General features: G+C 44.6%; 1 protein-coding gene across 1 annotated transcript in view; it reads right to left on the bottom strand.

Annotated features, from left to right (window-relative positions):
• Nucleotides 1–2,698: 2,698 nt before the first annotated feature.
• Nucleotides 2,699–24,814, bottom strand: part of LOC124550664 — a 197,975-nt gene continuing 175,859 nt past the window's right edge. Inside the window, exon 4 of the mRNA XM_047125388.1 lies at nucleotides 2,699–2,827. Coding sequence (XP_046981344.1) covers nucleotides 2,699–2,827 — 129 coding nt within the window. The remainder of the gene's footprint in view (nucleotides 2,828–24,814) is intronic.

Genomic DNA, 24,814 nt, shown 5'->3' on the forward strand with positions numbered 1-24,814 from the left:
ATAAACTCATCAGAAGATCAAAACGAACTGCATAACTATTTAGAAAAAAATATCTGAATGGTGCGAAAAGTGGCAGTGTACCCTGAATGAGGTCATCCACAGGAGTACTGAAAGGAACTCGTTAAACTTCAGTTACACGACAAATCAGTCTAATCTAAAAGCCGTATATTCAACTAAATACCTAGGAATTACAATTACGAACAGCTTAAGTTGAAAATGCTGTGGGGAGGGCTAACAAAAGACTGCGTTTCATTGGCAGGACACTTAGAAAATGTAACAGACCTGCTAAGGAGACTGCCTACACTACGCTTGTCCGTCCTCTTTTAGAATACTGCTGCGCGGTGTGGGATCCTTACCAGATAGGACTGACGGAGTGCATCGAAAAAGTTCAAAGAAAGGCAGCACGTTTTGTATTATCGCGAAATATGGGAGGGAGTATCACAGAAATGATACAGGGTACGGGATCGACATCATTAAAAGAAAGGCGTTTTTCGTTGCGACGGAATCTTCTCACTGAATTCCAGTCACCAACTTTCTGCTACGAATACGAAAATATTTTGTTGACACCGACTTACATAGGGAGGAACGATCACAGAGATAAAATAAGGGAAATCAGAGCTCGTACGGAAAGATATAGGTGATCATTCTTCCCGCGCGCTATACGAGATTGGAATAATAGAGAATTGTGAAGGTGGTTCGATGAACCCTCTGCCAGGCACTTAAATGTGATTTGCAGAGTATCCATGTAGTTGCAGATGTAGATGTAGATGTAGAAGAGTAGGTCGCACTAGCGTCCTATAAGTGGTCTCCTTTACAGGTGACCCAGCCTTTCTCAAATTCTGTCAATAAACCGAAGTTGACCATTCGCCTTCCCTAGCAAAGTCCTCACATCTTCGTTCCACCTCATATCGCTTTGCAACGCTACGTCCAGATATTTAAACTAGACTATATCAGGCAGGGCACTAGTAATACCGTATCCGAAGGTGACGGGTCTGATGTTTATGCTCACCCACGTTAACTTACATTTAGGGCTACCTGCCATTCATTACAACAACTAGAAATTTTGTCTAAGTCGTCTTGTATGTTCGTACAATCACTCCACTTCGACACCGTACCGTAAACCACGGCATCATCAGCAAACAATCGCAGATTGCTGCCCACCCTGTCCGCCAAATCATTTATGTATACAGAGAACTTCAGCGGTCCTGTCACACACCTCCGTGGGGCACTTCTGACGATACCCCTGTCTCTGAACACTCGCAGCAGTTGTAGTAGTAGTATTAGTTCTTAATCACAAAATCACTACAAAAATGAGAAAATTAGTCAAGACAAGTCTTACAACCAAGACTAGCTGTTGCACTAAACTATACACTGAACAGTTGGAAAACTAAGGTTGCATTGTTACAAAACAGCGATAAATAAAGAAGAGCAAAAGAGAATGTCATAGTAGTTACAATATATACCGACTGCCTAAGCAAAACTCACTGAAATTTCAAGTTTATATTATTAATTGAAATGTTGTTGTTGTGGTCTTCAGTCCTGAGACTGGTTTGATGCAGCTCTCCATGCTACTCTATCCTGTGCAAGCTGCTTCATCTCCCAGTACCTACTGCAGCCTACATTCTTCTGAATCTGCTTAGTGTATTCATCTCTTAGTCTCTCTCTAAGATTTCTACCCTCCACGCTGCCCTCCAATACTAAATTGATGATCCCTCGATGTCTCAGAACATGTCCTACCAACCGATCCCTTCTTCTCGTCAAGTTGTGCCACAAATGTCTCTTCTCCCCATTTCTGTTCAATAACTCCTCATTAGTTACATGATTTACCCATCTAATCTTCAGCATTCTTCTGTTGCACCACATTTCGAAAGTTTCTATTCTCTTCTTGTCCAAACTACTTATCGTCCATGTTTCACTTCCATACATGGCTACACTCCATACAAATACTTTCCGCAAAGACTTCCTGACACTTAAATCTATACTCGATGATAACAAATATATCTTTTACAGAAACGCTTTCCTTGCCATTGCCAGTCTACATTTTGTATCCTCTCTACTTCGACTATCATTAATTATTTTGCTCCCCAAATAGCAAAACTCATTTACTACTTTAATTGTCCCATTTCCAAATGTAATTACCTCAGCATTAACTGATTTAATTACACTACATCCCATTATCCTCGTTTTCGCAGTATATCATGTGAGAAAAGGGCAAGCTGGGTTTCGCACGAGCGATGCTTTCTAAAACGATGCTGATTCGTGAAGATAAGCTTCTCAGTGTCAAGAAAATTTATTATATTCGAACTGAGACCATGTTCGAGCATTCTGCAACAAACAGAAGACTGCAATGTTGCGTGTCTGTTCGTTTACCCTTCCTGTATACTGGAGTTACCTGCGCTTTTTTCCACTCGCTTGGGATTTTGTGCTGGGTGAGAAACTCGCAATAAATGCAAGCTAATTCCGTCCTTTGGTTTGCGCACTCTTCATTGGCGTTACCTCAAAGAGTTAGCCTAAAGGGAGGGAGGGTGAGACAGTAAAGGTGCGCAGCTGCAAATTAGATCGTAATTCAGGCTCGGAGCAGGCAGGCCGCAAAGACGACCAGCGAGCTGAATGAACTTGTTTAATTCCGGGCACGCGGCGTTGCGAAAACTAACTTACTCGGGAAATTACTCTCCCTCGCACAAGAGCAGGCAGAGTTTTAATTAGCACGTAACCCCTGAAGAGGATCAGCAACTGCAGTGGAGCCGCCGCCGTCTTTGTCCACATAGAGGCGCCATTTTCGCAGGTGGTACGCCGTACCGAATGTGCACAGTGGCTGCCGTCTTACCTGAAACACAAGAGCGAGAAGTCACACTCAATTGTACGCGTCACACAGCAGTTTTAGGAACACGGAAGGAACTAAAATACGCAGGTTTTAAGTAGTTCAATAGCGTACAGTGACAGAGTTATGATATTATTACATAATAACAGTGTTAATCTGTGTGTATAAGCAGCTCAGGAAAGGTTGCGCAGCATTTGCATTTCTGCGAACCACTGTGTTCTTAGATTCGAAGGAAGCACGGAATGAGAGAAAACAATTACTATGAACGAAAAGCAGCTATAACTAGAAAAAGGCTGTCGGTCCAAAAGAGAAAATTTTTGAACTCTGTAAGGTGTCAGGCAAATCCAACACCTTCCATGAAAACCCTGACATGATAAGCAAATCCAGTAGTATGTCACATAGCTCCGAATAAATCGTGACATTAAATTAACCAAAGTAATACGAGTAACGAGTGAGCAAATGGAATACCACAGACTAACACAAGAATGCCTAAATGCATGTCATACCTTCCCACCGTGAGACAGACGCAGTTCCGAGGGGGAAACGAGAACAGAAGCCGAGAGCAGAACCGTGTTAAGCTAGAAGGCCCTACGATAAGGGACGGACACCCACGTCACCAGCTAACCGCTAGGACCACCCCCCAGCCCATGTTAAAAGCTAGAGCCCTCCAGAAGAACAGTATAGATATTATGATAACACTAAAGGGACCACACCAGCTGCAAGTTTTAGCGTGAGACTTTTTCGCATCTCTGTTACGTTGCAAACTTTAAAAACATTGCCGCACCACGAGAAGTATAACGTTTCTCATTGGATAGACAGAATTTTTGTAGGCGGAGCTTAAGGTTAACATTGAGACCCTGATTGGTCAGATGAAAACACAGCCAGATAGTTTTTTTAAACCAACTTCGGTAAATTGTAGTAAGGAGAAGTTAGGAGAGAGTTGCTTCCGAGACGGCGAGGTGAGCGGAGCTGTGCTGCCTGCCGCCCCCTGACGAACACCGACAAGGTAATGAACGCACGCGATGCCGCGTAACAGCGCATAAAGCCTCACTCAGAACTGCAGAAGTCTCATCTGTTACACCCCCTTTTTGCGTAACACTAGTGCCGATCGTCAATTAAAGCTCATGGTGTTCACATTTGCCACTTGAAGTAAAAATCTGAAACGCGATGATTTTTCTGTTATATAGTTATTGAGAAGCTACATCAGCCACTGTAGTTTACGACAAGTTAGATAAGTAATTAAAGATAATTGAGGGTCACTGTAGACCATTTTGATAGTTTTCTCTTTTGTGAAACTTAATTTAAACCTAGATTATAGATGTGATATGGCATAGGTCATCCTTCGATCCATTGTAGAACTTGGAAACCCATTCAGGGAATATTCGTTCACATTTTTGTTGAACGCAGTTGGTTTTTACCATCCTGTATTAAAACATTTCCTTTTATCAGTAGTGCAATTTATAAACAATGTTTTATGAGTAGAATAAAATTTCCAATGGTAAAGTTAACTGCTTTTTCGACGTTATTTTACCAGCTAACTAAAAATAGGAAAGCCTTGAACCCCTTCCACTAAATTTAGTTAGTATTAAGATTCTTTTACAGGGAGTGCAGTGGAGCTGACGCTGAAATCATGAAGTACTTGGTTATATCATCGCTAGTCTCACTGAACTCTTCTGAATTCTACATGTCATGTGTGGTCTGGCGTCTCCTTACCAGCAACAGGTCCCAGGTTCAAACTAGTCAATTCCCTAAAAAACACGCTCAGAGCGTCGTTGCGCGAAAGTGGTAGGGAGACACGATATAGAACAAACAGACACCACGCAGAATGTTAGAACTCTACGGCTTACGAACAATCAATACCATATCGCTGCTACCCTTGGACTAAATGGTAATTAGGAGAAATATAGAAAGGGAGTCAAAATTCAGAGAGAAGAAATAATAAAACTTTGAGGTATACCTGTGATGTAACTCTCTCACAGACGGATAAGGACTTTGTGAGGGCATTTGAATAGAATCGATAGTTGTATGGGTAGACGAGTGGCAAGAAATACATATACACGGAGATAACACATTGGTTGCACAACGAGATTTTCACTCTGCAGCGGAGTGTACGCTTGTATGAAACTTCCTGGCAGATTAAAACTGTGTGTCGGACCGAGACTCGAAATCGGGACCTTTGCCTTCCGCGGGCAAGTGCTCCCCCATCTGAGCTACCCGAGAACGACTCATGAACCGTCGTCACAGCATCAATTCTGCCAATTCCCTATTCTCCTACCTCACAAACTTCACAAAGATTCTTCTTTGCCTGCGAAAGGCAAAGGTCCCTAGTTCGAGTCTCAGTCCGGCACACAGTTTTTATCTGCCAGGAAGTTATAATACGTTGGTTGGTTGATTTGGGCGAAGGGAACCAAACAGCATAGTCGTCGGTCCCATCGGATTAGGGAAAGATGAAGTAGGAAGTTGGCCGTGCCGTTTTGAAGGAAATCTCCCGGAATTTGTCTGAAGCGATTTAGTGAAATCGCGGAAAACCTAAATCAGGATGGCCGGACGTAGTAGGGCCGCGCGGGATTAGCCGTGCGTTCTAAGGCGCTGCAGTCATGGACTGTGCGGCTGGTCCCGGCGGAGGTTCGAGTCCTCCCTCGGGCATGGGTGTGTGCGTGTTTGTCTTTAGGATAATTTAGGTTAAGTAGTGTGTAAGCTTAGGGACTGATGACCTTAGCAGTTAAGTCCCATAAGATTTCACACACATTTGAACATTTTGAACGTAGTAGGTTTGAAATGTCGCCCTCCCGAATACGAGTCCAGTGTGCTAGCCACTCTGCCACCTCGCCCGGTGGTAACACACTAATAAGTTTATCGACACTACATATAAGTAACAATTGAGTAATACATAACTCTGAATGTTGTAGGGTTTAGTGCGGTGTTGAATTATATACAGGGTGAGTCACCTAACGTTACCGCTGAATATATTTCGTAAACCACATCGAATACTGACGAACCGATTCCACAGACCGAACGTGAGGAGATGGGCTAGTGTAATTGTTTAATACAAACCATACAAAAATGCACGGAAGTATGTTTTTTAACACAAACCTACGTTTTTTTAAACGGAAACACGTTAGTTTTGTTAGCACATCTGAACACATAAACAAATACGTAATCAGTGCCGTTTGCTGCATTGTAAAATGTTAATTACATCCGGAGATATTGTAACCTAAATTTGACGCTTGAAACCTCCGAAACAGCTACAACATACATCACGTTTCTACAGAATGATCTGCCAACGTTGCTCGAAAATGTCCCACTGGAAACGCGTCGACGTATGTGGTATCAGCATGATGGTGCACCTGCACATTCCGCAATTAACACTAGGCTGACCCTTGACAGGATGTTCGACGGGGGTTTCATAGGACGTGGAGGACGCATAAATTGGCCAGCCCGTTCTCCTGATCTTACACCTCTGGACTTCTTTCTGTGGGGTACGTTAAAGGAGAATGTGTACCGTGATGTGCCTACAACCCCAGAGGATATGAAACAACGTATTGTGGCAGCCCGCAGCGACATTACACCAGATGTACTGCGGCGTGTACGACATTCATTACGCCAGAGATTGCAATTGTGTGCAGCAAATGATGGCCACCACATTGAACATCTATTGGCCCGACATGTCGGGACACACTCTATTCCACTCCGCAATTGAAAACGGAAACCACGTGTGTACGTGTACCTCACCCCTCATGGTAATGTACATGTGCGTCAGTGAAAAAGTCCAATAAAAAAGTGTTATCATGTGGACGTAATGTGCTGTTCCGGTCTCTTCTGTACCTAAGGTCCATCACCGTTCCCTTTGGATCCCTACGTAATTCAGTGCTCCCCGATACACACGATCGAACAGTGGAGGAGTGGTACACAAGCGTCAACTTTAGGTTACAATATCTCCGGATGTAATTAACATTTTACAATGCAACAAACAGTACTGATTACGTATTTGTTTATATGTTCAGATGTGCTAACAAAACTAACGGGGTTCCATTAAAAAAACGTAGGTTTGTGTTAAAAAACATACTTCCGTGCATTTTTTTATGGTTTGTATTAACCAGTTACACTAGCCCCTCTCCTCACGTTCGGTCTGTGGAATCGATTCGTCAGTATTTGATGTGGTTTACGAAATATATCCAGCGGTAATGTTAGGTGACTCACCCTGTATCAATGACGGTAACGTTTTGAGTAGAACCAAATAGTCTTGAATGCTGATGGAGTCATATAAGTCATTGAATATCAATAACGCTTGGCAGAGCCGTGCTACTTAAATGTATTGTTCGTCATTGCAGCCTTCCACACTCATGAAACTTCCTGGCAAACTCGAACTCGAAACCTTTGTCTTTCGCGGGCAAACACGACTCATGACCCGTCCTCACAGCTTCAATTCTGCCAGTACTGTGTCTCCTACCATCCGCACTTCACACAGGCTCTTCTGCGAACCTTGCAGAACTAGCACTCCTGGAAGAAAGGATATTACAGAGACATGGCTTAGCCACAGCCAGGGGGATGTGATGCACAAAGTTTTAATCTGCCGGGAAGTTTCACATCGGCGCACACTACGCTGCAGAGTGAAAATCTCATTCTGGTTCCGCACTAACGTTGCAAAGCCTATAGACGCACTGTAGCTGGGGTAGGGATGGCGGACATTGCTAAAACACAGGTTTTCTTTTATTCGTTTATATTCGTTGTTTCAACGCCAGTTTAACAGCAATATTAAAACCAATCAAAATAAGTGGTTTATGAGATAGCCGATTTTCTGTCTTTTGATCCTATTATTTCAAGTAATAAACGTAGAAGGCGAACAAAGATTGAAAACTTACCATTCCCTCAGTTCAAGATACGTAGAATCAAAGTATTAAGCTATTAAAGAAAATACAAGCAAACAACAATGAAGAAGAACAATAGGTAAATTACTACAAAAAATTATGGTATGATGATACGGCACAGGAAACTGAAATTGCAACAATGCATGAGAAGGGGGTTAGATGAAATACAGCATGACGTAATAAAATTTGGCTCAACGTCATTTAATAACAGAAAAGCGACAGGAAGAGAGAGTATTAATGCCGGATTGCTAAAACATGGAGGAATGATGCTACAGTTACGATCGCTATACCTCTTAAGCGAATGTTGGAAGATTGCTGCAGTGATATCATATTTAACAAAGGAGACAAAAGCCGATGCAGTAACTACAGAGAAATAAGTCTACTAGACCCAGCATACAACATATGTGCTAAGATTTTAAACGTAAGACTTAAAAACATAACTGAAATAGTACTGCATGAGGAACACAAATGAGTTTTAGGAAAGGACGCTCTATGATAGACGCAGATTTATTTTACAATAGGAATACGAAAACGCAGAGGTAAAGAAACAGACATTGCTTTTACTGATTTTAAAAATCTTTTGACAATGTCAATGGACAGAAGCAGATATGATCACGTAATGCTTGCAGAGTAATCATGGGGCCCACAGAATATCACGTCATGGCCGCCTATATCATCACCGAAAGCCGCCATGTTCACAGAACAAGGTGGCTCAGTGATTTGCACACTGGACCAGCATTCGGGAGGAGGACGGTTCAAACCCGCGTCCGGCCATCCTGATTTAGGTTTCCCGTGATTTCCCTAAATCGCTTCAGGCAAATGCTGGGATGGTCCCCTTCAAAGGGCCCGGCCGACTTCCTTGCCCATCCTTCCCTAATCCGATAGCACCGATGACCTCGTTGTTTGGTCCGCTCCCTCAAATCAACCAACCAACCGCAATGTTCCACTCGTGTGATGTACGAGGGCAGTTCAATAAGTAATGCAACACATTTTTTTCTGAAACAGGGGTTGTTTTATTCAGCATTGAAATACACCAGGTTATTCCCCAATCTCTTAGCTACACAACACTATTTTTCAACGTAATCTCCATTCAATGCTACGGCCTTACGCCACCTTGAAATGAGGGCCTGTATGCCTGCACGGTGCCATTCCACTGGTCGATGTCGGAGCCAACGTCGTACTGCATCAATAACTTCTTCATCATTCGCGTAGTGCCTCCCACGGATTGCGTCCTTCATTGGGCCAAACGTATGGAAATCCGACGGTGCGAGATCGGGGCTGTAGGGTGCATGAGGAAGAACAGTCCACTGAAGTTTAGTGAGCTCCTCACGGGTGCGAAGACTTGTGTGAGGTCTTGCGTTGTCATGAAGAAGGAGAAGTTCGTTCAGATTTTTGTGCCTACGAACACGCTGAAGTCATTTCTTAATTTCTGAAGAGTAGCACAATACACTTCAGAGTTGATCGTTTGACCATGGGGAAGGACATCGAACCGAATAACCCCTTCAGCGTCCCAGAAGACTGTAACCATGACTTTACCGGCTGAGGGTATGGCTTTAAACTTTTTCTTGGTAGGGGAGTGGGTGTGGCGCCACTCCATTGATTGCCATTTTGTTTCAGGTTCGCCTGTAACAATCTTTGACAAGAAATTGGCACCCTCAGCCACATGACGAGCAAGCAATTCCGCACAGATGATTCTCCTTTGCTCTTTATGGTGTTCGGTTAGACAACGAGGGACCCAGCGGGAACAAACCTTTGAATATTCCAACTGGTGAACAATTCTGACAGCAGTGCCAACAGAGATGTCAAGTTGAGCACTGAGTTGTTTGATGGTGATCCGTCGATCATCTCGAACGAGTGTGTTCGCACGCTCCGCCATTGCAGGAGTCACAGCTGTGCACGACCGGCCCGCACGCGGGAGATCAGACAGTCTTGCTTGACCTTGCGGCGATGATGACACACGCTTTGCCCAACGACTCACCGTGCTTTTGTCCACTGCCAGATCACCGTAGACATTCTGCAAGCGCCTATGAATATCTGAGATGCCCTGGTTTTCCGCCAAAAGAAACTCGATCACTGCCCGTTGTTTGCAACGCACATCCGTTACAGACGCCATTTTAACAGCTCCGTACAGCGCCGCCAGCTGTCGGAAGTCAATGAAACTATACGAGACGAAGCGGGAATGTTTGAAAATATTCCACAAGAAATTTCCGGTTTTTTCAACCAAAATTGGCCGAGAAAAAAAATGTGTCGCCTTACTTATTGAACTGCCCTCGTAAATTCGGCCAGAAGTTGGAAACAGTGTGAAGCAAGACTCACCCGACAGAATGACTTTCTTCCATTTCTCTGCAGCCCCCGTTTTATGGCTTCGGCACAACGTTTTGCTGCTATGGGCATTTCCATCACTGATGAGCGCTTTTGAATTCCACCCCGCACTGCATTTCGCTGCTTCTCTCCTATCGTGTTATTTTGGTGCTGACAGTGCATCTGTAATGACTATTCCAGCTATCGTCCTATTATTTTTCGTAACAATCGTCGTCAACGACCGCCTGTCACGATCATTCAACACACACTTTCGCCAGCGTTGTGATTTGGTGGATGATGTTTTCCCAATTTCCCGGTACGCGGTATAGCTCTTCGATACGGTGCCTCTCGAAATACCAGACGCTTCAGCTACCTCAGTTACAGAACCGGCCACCATATGAGCACCAGCAGTCTGCCCACGTTCGAATTCGCTCAGTTCGCACATAATGCACTCACAACCACACGGAACACTGTCCTGATTATGACTGACGCTTGCAACGTATCGAGGATATTGCGTAAGTTCCGTTCGTGGTCAAATACAACAGTGCAACCTGTAGCTTTGGCTAGCACCTTCGTTTATATTCAAGCACGCATTTCTCGCTCTGATACCACATTTTTCTCGAGTCCCTGCGTATAAGACCAATCTTGGAACTGAAGACAACAACAGCATCCACTGGACCTGGCGGGATACCAATTCGATTCTACACAGAGTGCGCGAAAAAACTTGCCCCCCTTCTAACAGCCATGTACCGCAAGTCTCTAGAGGAACGGAAGGTTCCAAATGATTGGAAAAGAGCACAGGTAGTCCCAGTCTTCAAGAAGGGTCGTCGAGCAGATGCGCAAAACTATAGACCTTTATCTCTGACGTCAATCTGTTGTAGAATTTTGGAACATGTTTTTTGCTCGAGTATCATGTCGTTTTTGGAAACCCAGAATCTACTATGTAGGAATCAACATGGATTCCGGAAACAGCGATCGTGTGAGACCCAACTCGCTTTATTTGTTCATGAGATCCAGAAAATATTAGATACAGGCTCCCAGGTAGATGCTTTTTCTCTTGACTTCCGGAAGGCGTTCGATACAGTTCCGCACTGTCGCCTGATAAACAAAGTAAGAGCCTACGGAATATCAGACCAGCTGTGTGGCTGGATTGAAGAGTTTTTAGCAAACAGAACACAGCATGTTGTTATCAATGGAGAGACGTCTACAGACGTTAAAGCAACCTCTGGCGTGCCACAGGGGAGTGTTATGGGACCATTGCTTTTCACAATATATATAAATGACCTAGTAGATAGTGTCGGAAGTACCATGCGGATTTTCGCGGATGATGCTGTAGTGTACAGAGAAGTTGCAGCATTAGAAAATTGCAGCGAAATGCAGGAAGCGGATAGGCACTTGGTGCAGGGAGTGGCAACTGACCCTTAACATAGACAAATGCAATGTATTGCGAATACATAGAAAGAAGGATCCTTTATTGTATGATTATATGATAGCGGAACAAACACTGGTAGCAGTTACTTCTGTAAAATATCTGGGAGTATGCGTGCGGAACGATTTGAAGTGGAATGATCATATAAAATTAATTGTTGGTAAGGCGGGTACCAGGTTGAGATTCATTGGGAGAGTCCTTAGAAAATGTAGTCCGTCAACAAAGGAGGTGGCTTACAAAACACTCGTTCGGCCTATACCTGAGTATTGCTCATCAGTGTGGGATCCGTACCAGGTCGGGTTGACAGAGGAGATAGAGAAGATCCAAAGAGGAGCGGCGCGTTTCGCCACTGGGTTATTTGGTAACCGTGATAGCGTTACGGAGATGTTTAATAAACTCAAGTGGCAGACTCTGCAAGAGAGGCACTCTGCATCGCGGTGTAGCTTGCTCGCCAGGTTTCGAGAGGGTGCGTTTCTGGATGAGGTATCGAATATATTGCTTCCCCCTACTTATACCTCCCGAGGAGATCACGAATGTAAAATTAGAGAGATTAGAGCGCGCACGGAGGCTTTCAGACAGTCGTTCTTCCCGCGAACCATACGCGACTGGAACAGGAAAGAGAGGTAATGACAGTGGCACGTAAAGTGCCCTCCGCCACACACCGTTGGGTGGCTTGCGGAGAAAATGTAGATGTAAATGTAGATGTAGAAGTGGAACGTCAGATATGAGGAGTTGGTGTTAAGAAGGGTATGAACACAGTTTATCACTAGTGTTGTACAACTTGTGTGTCGAAAAAACAAAGAAGGAAGTAGTTTGGGTTTATACCCTTCGGGTCGACACAATCTATTTACAGCTGATTACAGACTCGTATTGGGTAGCCAAAATTCTGTCGTCATATGAATACGAGGTCTGTTTAAAAAATTTTGCAACATTCGTAATTTCGCGTCAATGGTGTGCCGGAGTGAAAGGTGGTTAGCATCCCTACACACGCCGGTGTTTAATGTGCAACTGCCGGAAGTTTCATTCACCTATGCCTGTTAGTTTCTGTTGGGTACTGAGTAGCACGTTTGCGAATTTCGAGAGGGGCAAAGCGTCTGCTTTAATGTTGCGTGAAACTCAAGAAAATCTTCACAGAGACACACCAGATGATGCATGAAGCCCGCGGTGATGAGCGCTTACGCCGTACTCCGTGTTACGAATGGTTCAGATGGTTTAAAAATGGCCGGCCGGAAGTTAAAGGTGACCGTCTTCGACGTCAACCGACGTCAGGAGCGTCAACGAAACTGTATGTGCCAATCGAAGACTGACTGCCCGAGAGATTGCAGGAGAGTGTGACATTTCAGTTGAATCGCGTCATGAAATGCTGACACAGCATATTGGAATGCATCGCATTGACCCCAACGTCGTCCCTCACCTCCTGAGTCAATACCAGGAAGGTCTTCGCCTCGCAATATATGGAGAGCTTTTGGATCGCGCAAATCAGAACGATATGTTCCTTAAGAGAATCACAGTTGGTGATGAGGCGTAGGTCTACGGTTATAATGGTGAGACCAAGGAACAATTTTCACAATGGGTCGGGAAAAGTTCTCCAACACCAAAGAAAGCTCGTAAGGTCAGATGTCAAATCCATACTGTTATTTTTCTTTGACTTCGAAGGATTAGTTAATCACGGATTGGTGGCATGCGGATAAACCTTTAATCGGGAGTACTATCAGGACGTGGTACGACGCCTGCGAGAAAATGTGAGAAGGAAAAGACCTGAAATGTGGCGAGACGATTTATAGTTCCTGCATCATGATAACGCATCCGCACGTCCATTCCTGTTAGTGCGTGACTACTGGAAAAAAAAAAAAAAACCGAGATCACTCTTCTGTCTCATTCTCCATACACTCCAGATATCTGGCCCCTGCGAAAACCCCATTGAAAGGGTGAAGATTTGAAGTGGTAAATGAGATTGGGGGAAGTGGCAACAAAACGACTATTCACGTTGGTGTGTAAAATATATGAGTCTGGCGATATACCATCTGACTTTCGGAAAAGCATCATCCACACAATTCCGAAGACGGCAAGAGCTGACAAGTGCGAGAATTATCACACAATCAGCTTAACAGCTCATGCATCGAAGCTGCTTACAAGAATAATATACAGAAGAATGGAAAAGAAAACTGAGAATGCGCTAGGTGAAGATCAGTTTGGCTTTAGGAAAAGTAAAGGGACGAGAGAGGCAATTCTGACGTTACGGCTAATAATGGAAGCAAGGCTAAAGAAAAATCAAGACACTTTCATAGGATTTGTCAACCTGGAAAAAGCGTTCGACAATATAAAATGGTGCAAGCTGTTCGAGATTCTGAAAAATGTAGGGGTAAGCTATAGGGAGAGACGGGTCATATACAATATGTACAACAACCAAGAGGGAATAATAAGAGTGGACGATCAAGAACGAAGTGCTCGTATTAAGAAGGGCGTAAGACAAGGCTGTAGCCTTTCGCCCCTACTCTTCAATCTGTACATCGAGGAAGCAATGATGAAAATAAAAGAAAGGTTCAGGAGTGGAATTAAAATACAAGGTGAATGGATATCAATGATACGATTCGCTGATGACATTGCTATCCTGAGTGAAAGTGAAGAAGAATTAAATGATCTGCTGAACGGAATGAACAGTCTAATGAGTACACAGTATGGTTTGAGAGTACATCGGAGAAAGACGAAGGTAATGAGAAGTAGTAGAAATGAGAACAGCGAGAAACTTAACATCAGGATTGATGGTCACGAAGTCAATGAAGCTAAGGAATTCTGCTACCTAGGCAGTAAAATAACCAATGACGGACGGAGCAAGGAGGACATCAAAAGCAGACTCGCTATGGCAAAAAAGGCATTTCTGGCCAAGAGAAGTCTACTAATATCAAATACCGGCCTTAATTTGAGGAAGAAATTTCTGAGGATGTACGTCTGGAGTACAGCATTGTATGGTAGTGAAACATGGACTGTGGGAAAACCGGAACAGAAGAGAATCGAAGCATTTGAGATGTGGTGCTATAGACGAATGTTGAAAATTAGGTGGACTGATAAGGTAAGGAATGAGGAGGTTTTACGCAGAATCGGAGAGGAAAGGAATATGTGGAAAACACTCATAAAGAGAAGGGACAGGATGATAGGACATCTGCTAAGACATGAGGGAATGACTTCCATGGTACTAGAGGGAGCTGTAGAGGGCAAAAACTGTAGAGGAAGACAGAGATTGGAATACGTCAAGCAAATAATTGAGGACGTAGGTTGCAAGTGCTACTCTGAGATGAAGAGGTTAGCACAGGAAAGGACTTCGTGGCGGGCCGCATCAAACCAGTCAGTAGACTGATGACAAAAAAAAAGATGAGATAGAAGAAAAATTGTGCGATACAGCAAGAGATGTGCCAAGACTGCATCCGGTAGTGGATATATAAAGGCGTTCAACCACTATCTTCATCATGAGTCTCCGTCTTTGGCTATGGCTGCATCTATGTAATCGTTCCACCTCATATGAATACAAACTCTTAGTCACAGCTATTTGTATGAGTTGACTGATTCCATTTTCCAGGCATGAGACTCACTGACATTGTAGTCACAGGAAAGAATGAAATGAAATGTCGTGTGGCTAGGGCCTCCTATCAGATAGACCGGTCGCCTCGTGCAAGTCTTTTGATTTAACGCCACTTCGGCGACTTGAGCGACCATGGGGATGAGATGATGATGATGATGATGATCATGATGAAGACAACACGACGCCCAGTCCCTGAACGAAGAAAGTCACCGACACAGCGGGGAATCGAATCCGGGCCCGTAACATGGCATTCCGTCGAGCTGACTACTCAGCTATCGAGGCGGACGTACTCACGGGGAACTACGAATTTACGTTTAGCGAAGTGCAGAGTTTCACATCTGTGAATATTTAAAGCAATCCTAGCACCACTACGAAATATGATCAAGATCCGACTGAGTATTTGTGCAGCTTTTTTTTCTGACAGTTCAAAAAATGTTCAAATGTGTGTCAAATCTTATGGGACTTAACTGCTAAGGTCATCAGTCCCTAAGCTTACACACTACTTAACCTAAATTATCCTAAGGACAAACACACCCACCCATGCCCGAGGGAGGACTCGAACCTCCGCCGGGACCAGCCGCACAGTCCATGACTGTAGCGCCTTAGACCGCTCGGCTAATCCTGCGCGGCTTTTCTGACAGTGATTCATCTATATGCTACACAGGATGTCCAAGTAGGAACAGTCGATATTCATGGGATACGGCAGGGACGATCATTCGAAGCAAAAAAGTCCAGTAAACATGGACTTTATAATGCATACGTTACTAGCCATGAGCACTTGTTCACTAGTACGGGAGCGTTTCACACTTGCGAAAATGAAAAAGTAGTTACAGCACTTAAGGTATGCCTTCTACAGCCCATGTTCGTTAGCCTTTTTTTTTCTTTTCTCTCATATCCCATAAATACTGACCCTTTCTTGTGGGACGCCCTGTATACAGACGTAACGTTGTTAATCGCTGTCACGAAGAATCTCGAAAATTTCTTGCCCAATAGCTTCTAAAATACACTCCTGGAAATTGAAATAAGAACACCGTGAATTCATTGTCCCAGGAAGGGGAAACTTTATTGACACATTCCTGGGGTCAGATACATCACATGATCACACTGACAGAACCACAGGCACATAGACACAGGCAACAGAGCATGCACAATGTCGGCACTAGTACAGTGTATATCCACCTTTCGCAGCAATGCAGGCTGCTATTCTCCCATGGCGACGATCGTAGAGATGCTGGATGTAGTCCTGCGGAACGGCTTGCCATGCCATTTCCACCTGGCGCCTCAGTTGGACCAGCGTTCGTGCTGGACGTGCAGACCGCGTGAGACGACGCTTCATCCAGTCCCAAACATGCTCAATGGGGGACAGATCCGGAGATCTTGCTGGCCAGGGTAGTTGACTTACACCTTCTAGAGCACGTTGGGTGGCACGGGATACATGCGGACGTGCATTTTCCTGTTGGAACAGCAAGTTCCCTTGCTGGTCTAGGAATGGTAGAACGATGGGTTCGATGACGGTTTGGATGTACTGTGCACTATTCAGTGTCCCCTCGACGATCACCAGTGGTGTACGGCCAGTGTAGGAGATCGCTCCCCACACCATGATGCCGGGTGTTGGCCCTGTGTGCCTCGGTCGTATGCAGTCCTGATTGTGGCGCTCACCTGCACGGCGCCAAACACGCATACGACCATCATTGGCACCAAGGCAGAAGCGACTCTCATCGCTGAAGACGACGCGTCTCCATTCGTCCCTCCATTCACGCCTATCGCGACACCACTGTGAGGCGGGCTGCACGATGTTGGGGCGTGAGCGGAAGATGGCCTAACGGTGTGCGGGACCGTAGCCCAGCTTCATGGAGACGGTTGCGAATGGTCCTCGCCGATACCCCAGGAGCAACAGTGTCCCTAATTTGCTGGGAAGTGGCGGTGCGGTCCCCTACGGCACTGCGTAGGATCCTACGGTCTTGGCGTGCATCCGTGCGTCGCTGCGGTCCGGTCCCAGGTCGACGGGCACGTGCACCTTCCGCCGACCACTGGCGACAACATCGATGTACTGTGGAGACCTCACGCCCCACGTGTTAAGCAATTCGGCGGTACGTCCACCCGGCCTCCCGCATGCCCACTATACGCCCTCGCTCAAAGTCCGTCAACTGCACATACGGTTCACGTCCACGCTGTCGCGGCATGCTACCAGTGTTAAAGACTGCGATGGAGCTCCGTGTGCCACGGCAAACTGGCTGACACTGACGGCGGCGGTGCACAAATGCTGCGCAGCTAGCGCCATTCGACGGCCAACACCGCGGTTCCTGGTGTGTCCGCTGTGCCGTGCGTGTGATCATTGCTTGTACAGCCCTCTCGCAGTGTCCGGAGCAAGTATGGTGGGTCTGACACACCGGTGTCAAAGTGTTCTTTTTTCCATTTCCAGGAGTGTATAAACTGTAACCCAACAAGGACGTCGTTAACCATTATCTCCAATAGACTTGGCCACTGTTTCCTTGTTTCGATACAGTGTATCGATACGTGGAACTGTTCCAGTGTTTCGGAACGGCTGCGGTTCACTGTTTCGAAACAGTGGTGTTTCATTCCGCCTCTGTCTCGGATAACCGGACCAGATTCGATCTCGAGCCAGACACAGAAACTGTATCGTTGTTTCAAAATAAGGCTGTTTCAGTCCACCTGTGCTTGGAACGGACTAATTGTATCGAAACAGTGATGTTTCATTCCGCTCTGTGTCGGACGAGATTCGGGCTCGCACAGATACTGAAACACAACATACCATTTCATGAAACACAAGAGTGTCGAAATCTTTTTGACAAGCAATAGCATGAAGCTTAAGAAATCCGAAAATAAAGCTACGTTTCTAACTGACTGTCCTATTCCGAAATGGCCAAACATCTGCTTTATAAACACTAACCAAACAATAAAACAACGCATACTATTCACATTCAGAATAATAAATATGTGATCTCATTCAGTTAAATTACACTTTTTTATAACATACGCTTCTCTGTTCATGTATAGTAATCATATTAAGAAACGCAAGTAAGGCTACAACATTTTGAATAACAAAAGGCGTAGAGTGACAGTTATTAGACATATACATAAATTTGATGTAGGTATGATTGCAAGCAATCTGTTTGACATATCACTGATAGTGTATTGGTGAACGGGAAGGGCTGGGAAGCATGGTGAATTTATAGTAACGGTTCGAAACACCTTGCAAGAGAAAAATTTTTTCTGTTATATTTTGTTGTTTATTCGAATTATTTGGCGTTATTTGTGAGTCTATAGTCACTGTGCCTATTATCCACAATGATTCCCTTTATGTGCATGGAAATTAGGGGGATGGGTATATTACCCATACTAACGGAATGTGGGAATCCCAGTAGCATATCCGTTGAAATTAATTCTTAAATGGTTAATTCTTAAATGTGAGAGAGCATACAGATGTTAAAGATAGCAACTGTATTTCTTAGTTGGCACATGATGAGTCAGACGCAGCGCAAGCGGCGACAACATTCAAATTTTATGCCATCAGGCGCGCCGGGAAGGAGCACAGCGAAGTCTCTCGAACATTTTTCCACGCAAGAGGCTTCCAGAACAGGAAGAGACAGGAAAAATGACAAAGTTGCCTTCAGTTGTCTACTTGCATATAAACACGAGCCGTATCTGGCTCACTTTCTCTCGATATCTCTTTCTTAATTATTGCTATCTCGAATGTAGCAGGCAGCTGTACTTGAAAGATATTTCCTAGGTGTGTAAAGTATGGTACTTATCTACGTAAAAGTATCGTCAATATATGAATAATTGTTATTGTTTTTCGTTGTTACATTTCAACAACATTAACCTCGCCTGCCGACTTTTCTATGTTTCAGCTAGGAGAACTGTAAGACTGCCGAATATAGTTTGCCGGCCGCTGCCGAACATCACCGATGTTCGAATTTGTAGCTGCCAGTCGTGAGTCCCTGAGATTGCTAAGCCGATCTGTAAACGCAGTTTCCGGGCAGCACTTCCGTGCATAACGCGTAAAGTTAACGATCGGCATACGGCCAACAAACGATGTGCGCGGGCAGTCTACTCCACGGTATCAAAGCAAGTTAGACACAATCTTGAATTATTAATTTTTTTTCTCTCTTGGTGGTAAATTTCTCTCTGCCGTGTGATAATTTAAACTTATCGTTTTTCTTTTTTACTTGGCTGCTTCTTTTAACTAACGGCACTCCTGTTAAATTCCTCTTATCAAAATTTATTGATCAGTTACCGATAAAGTGCACCACACAAAATAGACAAAAACTCTTCTTTGTTGAAAATAATAATTCATGGAGAAGTGTCTCTCACATCCCGCGTACCGATGATCCATACCGATTCACCCACTGAATTAAGCGACTTCAATTCTTAATCAAGGTTTCTTTTGGAATAATAATGAATAAGGGTAAGAGAGATGGGAAAAGAGGGGATGGTCAAAGGGTGTGAGGAAATGAGCGTAGACAGAAGGTAGAAGGAGATGAACCGAGAGTTGTGGGCAGAAGGAGAATAGGATGTATACCCAATTCCCATACACATTTAGCAATTTCGAAGCATTCCAACCCCTTCCATGAGTCTCATGTTACTACAAATGTTTTCTGTGAGGTCTTAACACACAGTATGAACAACAGGGACCCTAAAACAAGTCGCTTGGGGTGACCTGATGTTATTTCTAATTGCGTCACCGACTCTACACCCGATATAAAGCGCTCTGTCGTCCCTATTACGAAATGCTCAGTCGAGACACAAATTTCATTTGATACTGCACGATAACTCTAAGGGCGGCTCTGAGTTAAATGTTCTTGGGAAGCCAGGAAACACACTGAAGAGCCAAAGAAAATGGTACACCTGCCCAACATCATGTAGTGACCCGGCGACCACCCAGAACTGGCGCGACGTGGCATGGACTTGACCAATGTGTGAAGTAGTGATCGAGGGAACTGACACCATGAATCCTGCAGGGCTGTCCACAAATCCGTAAGAGTACGAGGGGATGGAGATCTCGTCTGAACAGCGCGTTGCATTGCATCCCAGATATGCTCAGTAATATTCGTGTCTGGGGAGCTTGGTGACCAACAGAAGTGTTTAAACTCAGAAGAGTGCTCCTGAAGCCACTCTGTAGCAATTGTATACATATGGCGTGTCGCATTGTCCAGCTGGAATTGCCCACGTCCGTCGGATTCCACAATGGACATCAATGGATGCAGGTCATCAGACAGGATGCTTACGTACGTCACCTGTCAGAGTCGTATCTAGACGTATCAGAGATCCCATATCACTCCAACTGCACACGCCTCATACCATTACAAAGCCCCCACCAGCCTTAACAGTTCCCTGCTGACATGCTGGGTTCATGGATTCATGACGCTGTCTCCATATCCGTACACGTCCATCCGCTCGATACAACTTCAAGTGAGACTCGTCCGACCAGGCAGCATGTTTCCAGTCACCAACAGCTCAGGCGGGACGTAAAGCTTTGCGTGGTGCAGTGATCAAGTGTACACTAAATGGGCCTTCGGCTCCAGAAGCCCATATCAATGACGATTCGTTGAACACTTCCCACGCTGGTACTCGTTGATGACCCAGCACTGAAATCTGCAGAAGTTTGCGGAAGGGTTGCACTTCTGTCACGTTGAACGATTCTCTTCAGTCGTCGTTGGTCCCGTTCGTACACAATCTTTTTCCAGCCATAGCGAAGTCGGAGATTTGGTTGGTTGGTTGGTTTGGGGAAGGAGACCAGACAGCGTGGTCATCGGTCTCATCGGATTAGGGAAGGATGGGGAAGGAAGTCGGCCGTGCCCTTTCAGAGGAACCAGCCCGGCATTTGCCTGGAGTGATTTAGGAAAATCACGGAAAACCTAAATCAGGATGGCCGGAAGTCGGAGATTTGACGTTTTACCCGACTCCTCATATTGACAGTACACTCCTGATATTGACGGGAAAATCCCCACTTCATCGCTACCTCGGAGATGTTTTGTCCCATCGCTCGTCCACCGACTATAACATCACGTTCAAACTCACTTAAATCTTGATAACCTGCCATTTTAGCAGCATTAACCTATCTAACAACAGCGCCAGACACTTGTGTCTTACGTGAGCGTTGCCGACCACAGCGAAATATTCTGCCTGTTTACATATCTCAGCATTTGTATACTCATGCCTATACCAGTTTCTCTGGCGCTTCAGTGTAAAACCCTGTGTCGTCCCTACAAGTCCACTTGTAACAACAACAACGCTGTACTATTATACAAATAATATTTTTTTCTGATTTTTCGATAAATTAGTGTAATCGATGTTCTGATTTCATTTCTTTTTTTTTTCATGCCATTATGTTAAAGAAACTGTAAACAATTTTGGATGTGAATATTAATGTTTATGTCAAATTTCAAGCAATATTGTAATAGAATTGAAGTGTAACAAATGTTGTAACTGTTGTAAGATGTTAAAGTTGTAATTGTGCGTCTGGTCCATACGTAGGCAATGTATTAGGATATGTAGAATGCAAAACCTCTGGTGAATACCCTGACTGTAGGGGAGCGGTAAAAGGTGGATGGCAGGTGAGCGCGGAAAAATGCACACGGGCGCTGTACGGCATAACGGGCTCAGCAGTAGTAGTCGGAGTTGGGCTTTGATCTGAGCAACACGTTCTGGATCGAGGAGGCTCTCCTGGAAAACGTGATTTCATTGAGCCTCGGATGTGCCGTTTCCGACGACTATACAGCATGGCAAAATTCCATAGGCACTAAATGGAAAAATATTGCGACGCTATGAAGAAGTAAAGTGCCGATACATCAAGAGCCATAGCTGTGATTGTATGTGTGCTCTTCGCCTCGCCATCTCGCCGCCCGCCAACCGCCACATCGATACAAACAGGTTGAAACTTTTAGTACTGTATTCGTGTGGACCAGTGTTACTTTTGTCCCATACTGTTCAATAACAACTTAAATTTTACCGGAACTGTCCTATCATTTAATTATCCTCACAACTAACCTAGACAGGGTACTTTCCAAATGTTGTGCAATCCGAGTGTCCCGAAATGAAGAATTAAAGTTTATGTTAATAATAATTACCGGCAGACCTAGCTATGTTAGAATGATGTTTAAAGAACTTTTTTGTTAATGAACCAATAGACGAATAACAAGGTCTGACAAAGTTGGAAGATAATTTTGATATTGATTTAGTAATGAAGCTTAATTATTTCCAGACATATATAGTGGTATTTAAATGAGCAGGAAATAAGACAAAAAGAGTAGTGAATCATATATTGGAAATCTTGAGGGCATAATGATTTCAGTAATTAATTGTTTTAATACAGTGATCATAACAGTTTCAGGGTCCCCCCTTTTTTATTCATTTGAGCTCTGAAGTGTTCTAAACTGATTTGATCAGTAAAGTTAAAGTCAATATTAAAAAACCAAAATTTATCAGTGTTTTACCTTTATCAAGGTTGACATTGTGTGTGTGTGTTGCGAAAGTGCTATTTCTAGGGTAACCTATGCCCGATTTTAATCAGATCAACAGACAGTACGAAGTTTGGTAGTATACATTATAGTGTAGTGTTATGTATTCATGGTTTTTCCATATCAGTACAGAAAGTGAAACTATCAGTTCAATAGATTTTCTGGTTCTAAAATTTACTATATTATGCAGTGTTACTACGCGTTGTTTTGCATTAATGTACATCAACTTATACAGGGAAGAAACTCAGTTAATGCCTAATTAGGCTGGCGACCGTATTATTAACAAATTGGCAGCATCTTCTGTGTTGTTTTTTGTCCGTCCTGACGTGTAGTTGCATTTCGGACTTACTTGACGTATCATTGTTATTACTCAGTGGGGGTACGTCTGATTTGCCTCCATTCAGGTACACGCGGTCAATATCTATACAAAAATCCTTTCTCATAAGGTGAAGCCCGTCAACTTACCATAGTACAGGCTTTAATGAGTATCGTGTGCCATAAGCGCAGCGTTACAAACTCACAAATTACGTTTCATACCGCACGGTAAGTGTAAGTGTTGCTCGGAGTTAAATGTTTTTGGGAAGTAAACAAATACACTACTGGCCATTAAAATTGCTACACCAAGAAGAAGTGCAGATGATAAACGGGTATTCATTGGACAAATATATTATACTAGAAGTGACATGTGATTACATTTTCACGCAATTAGGGGTGCATAGATCCTGACAAATCAGTACCCAGAAAAACAACATCTGGCCGTAATAACGGCCTTGATACCCCTGCGCTTTGAGCCAAACAGAGCTTGGATGGCGTGTAAAGGTACAGCTACCCATGCAGCTTCAACACAATACCAGATTTCATCAAGAGTAGTGACTGGCGTATTGTGACGAGCCAGTTGCTCGGCCACCATTGACCAGACGTTTTCAGTTGGTGAGAGATCGGGAGAATGTGCTGGCCAGGGCAGCAGTCGAACATTTTCTGTATCCAGAAAGGCCCGTACAGGACCTGCAAGATGCGGTCGTGCATTATCCTGCTGAAATGTAGGGTTTCGCAGGGATCGAATGAAGGGTACAGCCACGGGTCGTAACACCCGTCCAGTGTTCAAAGTCCCGTCAATGCGAACAAGAGGTGACCGAGACGTGTAACCAATGGCACCCCATACCATCACGCTGGGTGATACGCCAGTATGGCATTATCCTGCTTTGTCGCCAAACACGGATGCGACCATCATGATGCTGTAAACAGAACCTGGATTCATCCGAAAAAAATGACGTTTTGCCATTCGTGCACCCAGGTTCGTCGTCGAGTACACCATCGCAGGCGCTCCTCTCTGTGATGCAGCGTCAAGGGTAGCCGCAGCCACGGTCTCCGAGCTGATAGTCCATTCTGCTGCAAACGTCGTCGAACTGTTCGTGCAGATGGTTGTTGTCTTACAAACGTCCCCATTTGTTGACTCAGGAATCGAGACGTGGCTGCACGATCCGTTACAGCCATGCGGATAAGATGCCTGTCATCTCGACGACTAGTGATACGAGGCCGTTGGGATCCAGCACGGCGTTCCGTATTACCCTCCTGAACCCACCCATTCCATATTTCGGTAACAGTCATTGGATCTCGACCAACGCGAGCAGCAATGTCGCGATACGATAAACCGCAATCGTGATAGGCTACAATCCAGTCTTTATCAAAGTCGGAAACGTGATGGTACGCATTTCTCCTCCTTACACGAGGCATCACAACAATGTTTCACCAGGCAACGCCGGTCAACTGTATGAGAAATCGATTGGAAAATTTCCTCATGTCAGCACGTTGTAGGTGTCGCCACCGGCGCCCGTCTTGTGTGAATGCTCTGAAAAGCTAATCATTTGCATATCACAGCATCTTCCTCCTGTCGGTTAAATTTCGCGTCTGTAGAACGTCATCTTCGTGGTACAGCGATTTTAATGGCCAGTAGTGTATTACATCCGGGGGACTACCTCGATCGATGCCTTTAAAGACGTCAGTTACAGCGAAAACACATCATTAGGTCCTTTGTGAAGACTGTACGAGTTCCAAAACGTGATAAGCATTGTGCGGTGTGACGGCTGGTAAACCAGGCCATGACCCACTCACGGCGCTTGTGGTCAAAACGGCGGCCTGTGGTTCTGTAGGATTGCTGCGGGAAGCCATGGGACGCCCACGTGGGATGGAATGCGCGCCATCCGGTCTGATCTGCCTGGTGCGACTTCTGGGAAACGCTGCTGACGCAAATGGTGACCACGGCGGAGCGTTCCCAGTACGAGTTTCATAAGACACGTACCTACTTCCCTCTCTGCCGTTCACCGCTTGCCGTGCTCA

The sequence above is a fragment of the Schistocerca americana genome, chromosome 9 (genome assembly GCF_021461395.2).
Source record: "Schistocerca americana isolate TAMUIC-IGC-003095 chromosome 9, iqSchAmer2.1, whole genome shotgun sequence".
NCBI lineage: Eukaryota > Metazoa > Arthropoda > Insecta > Orthoptera > Acrididae > Schistocerca > Schistocerca americana.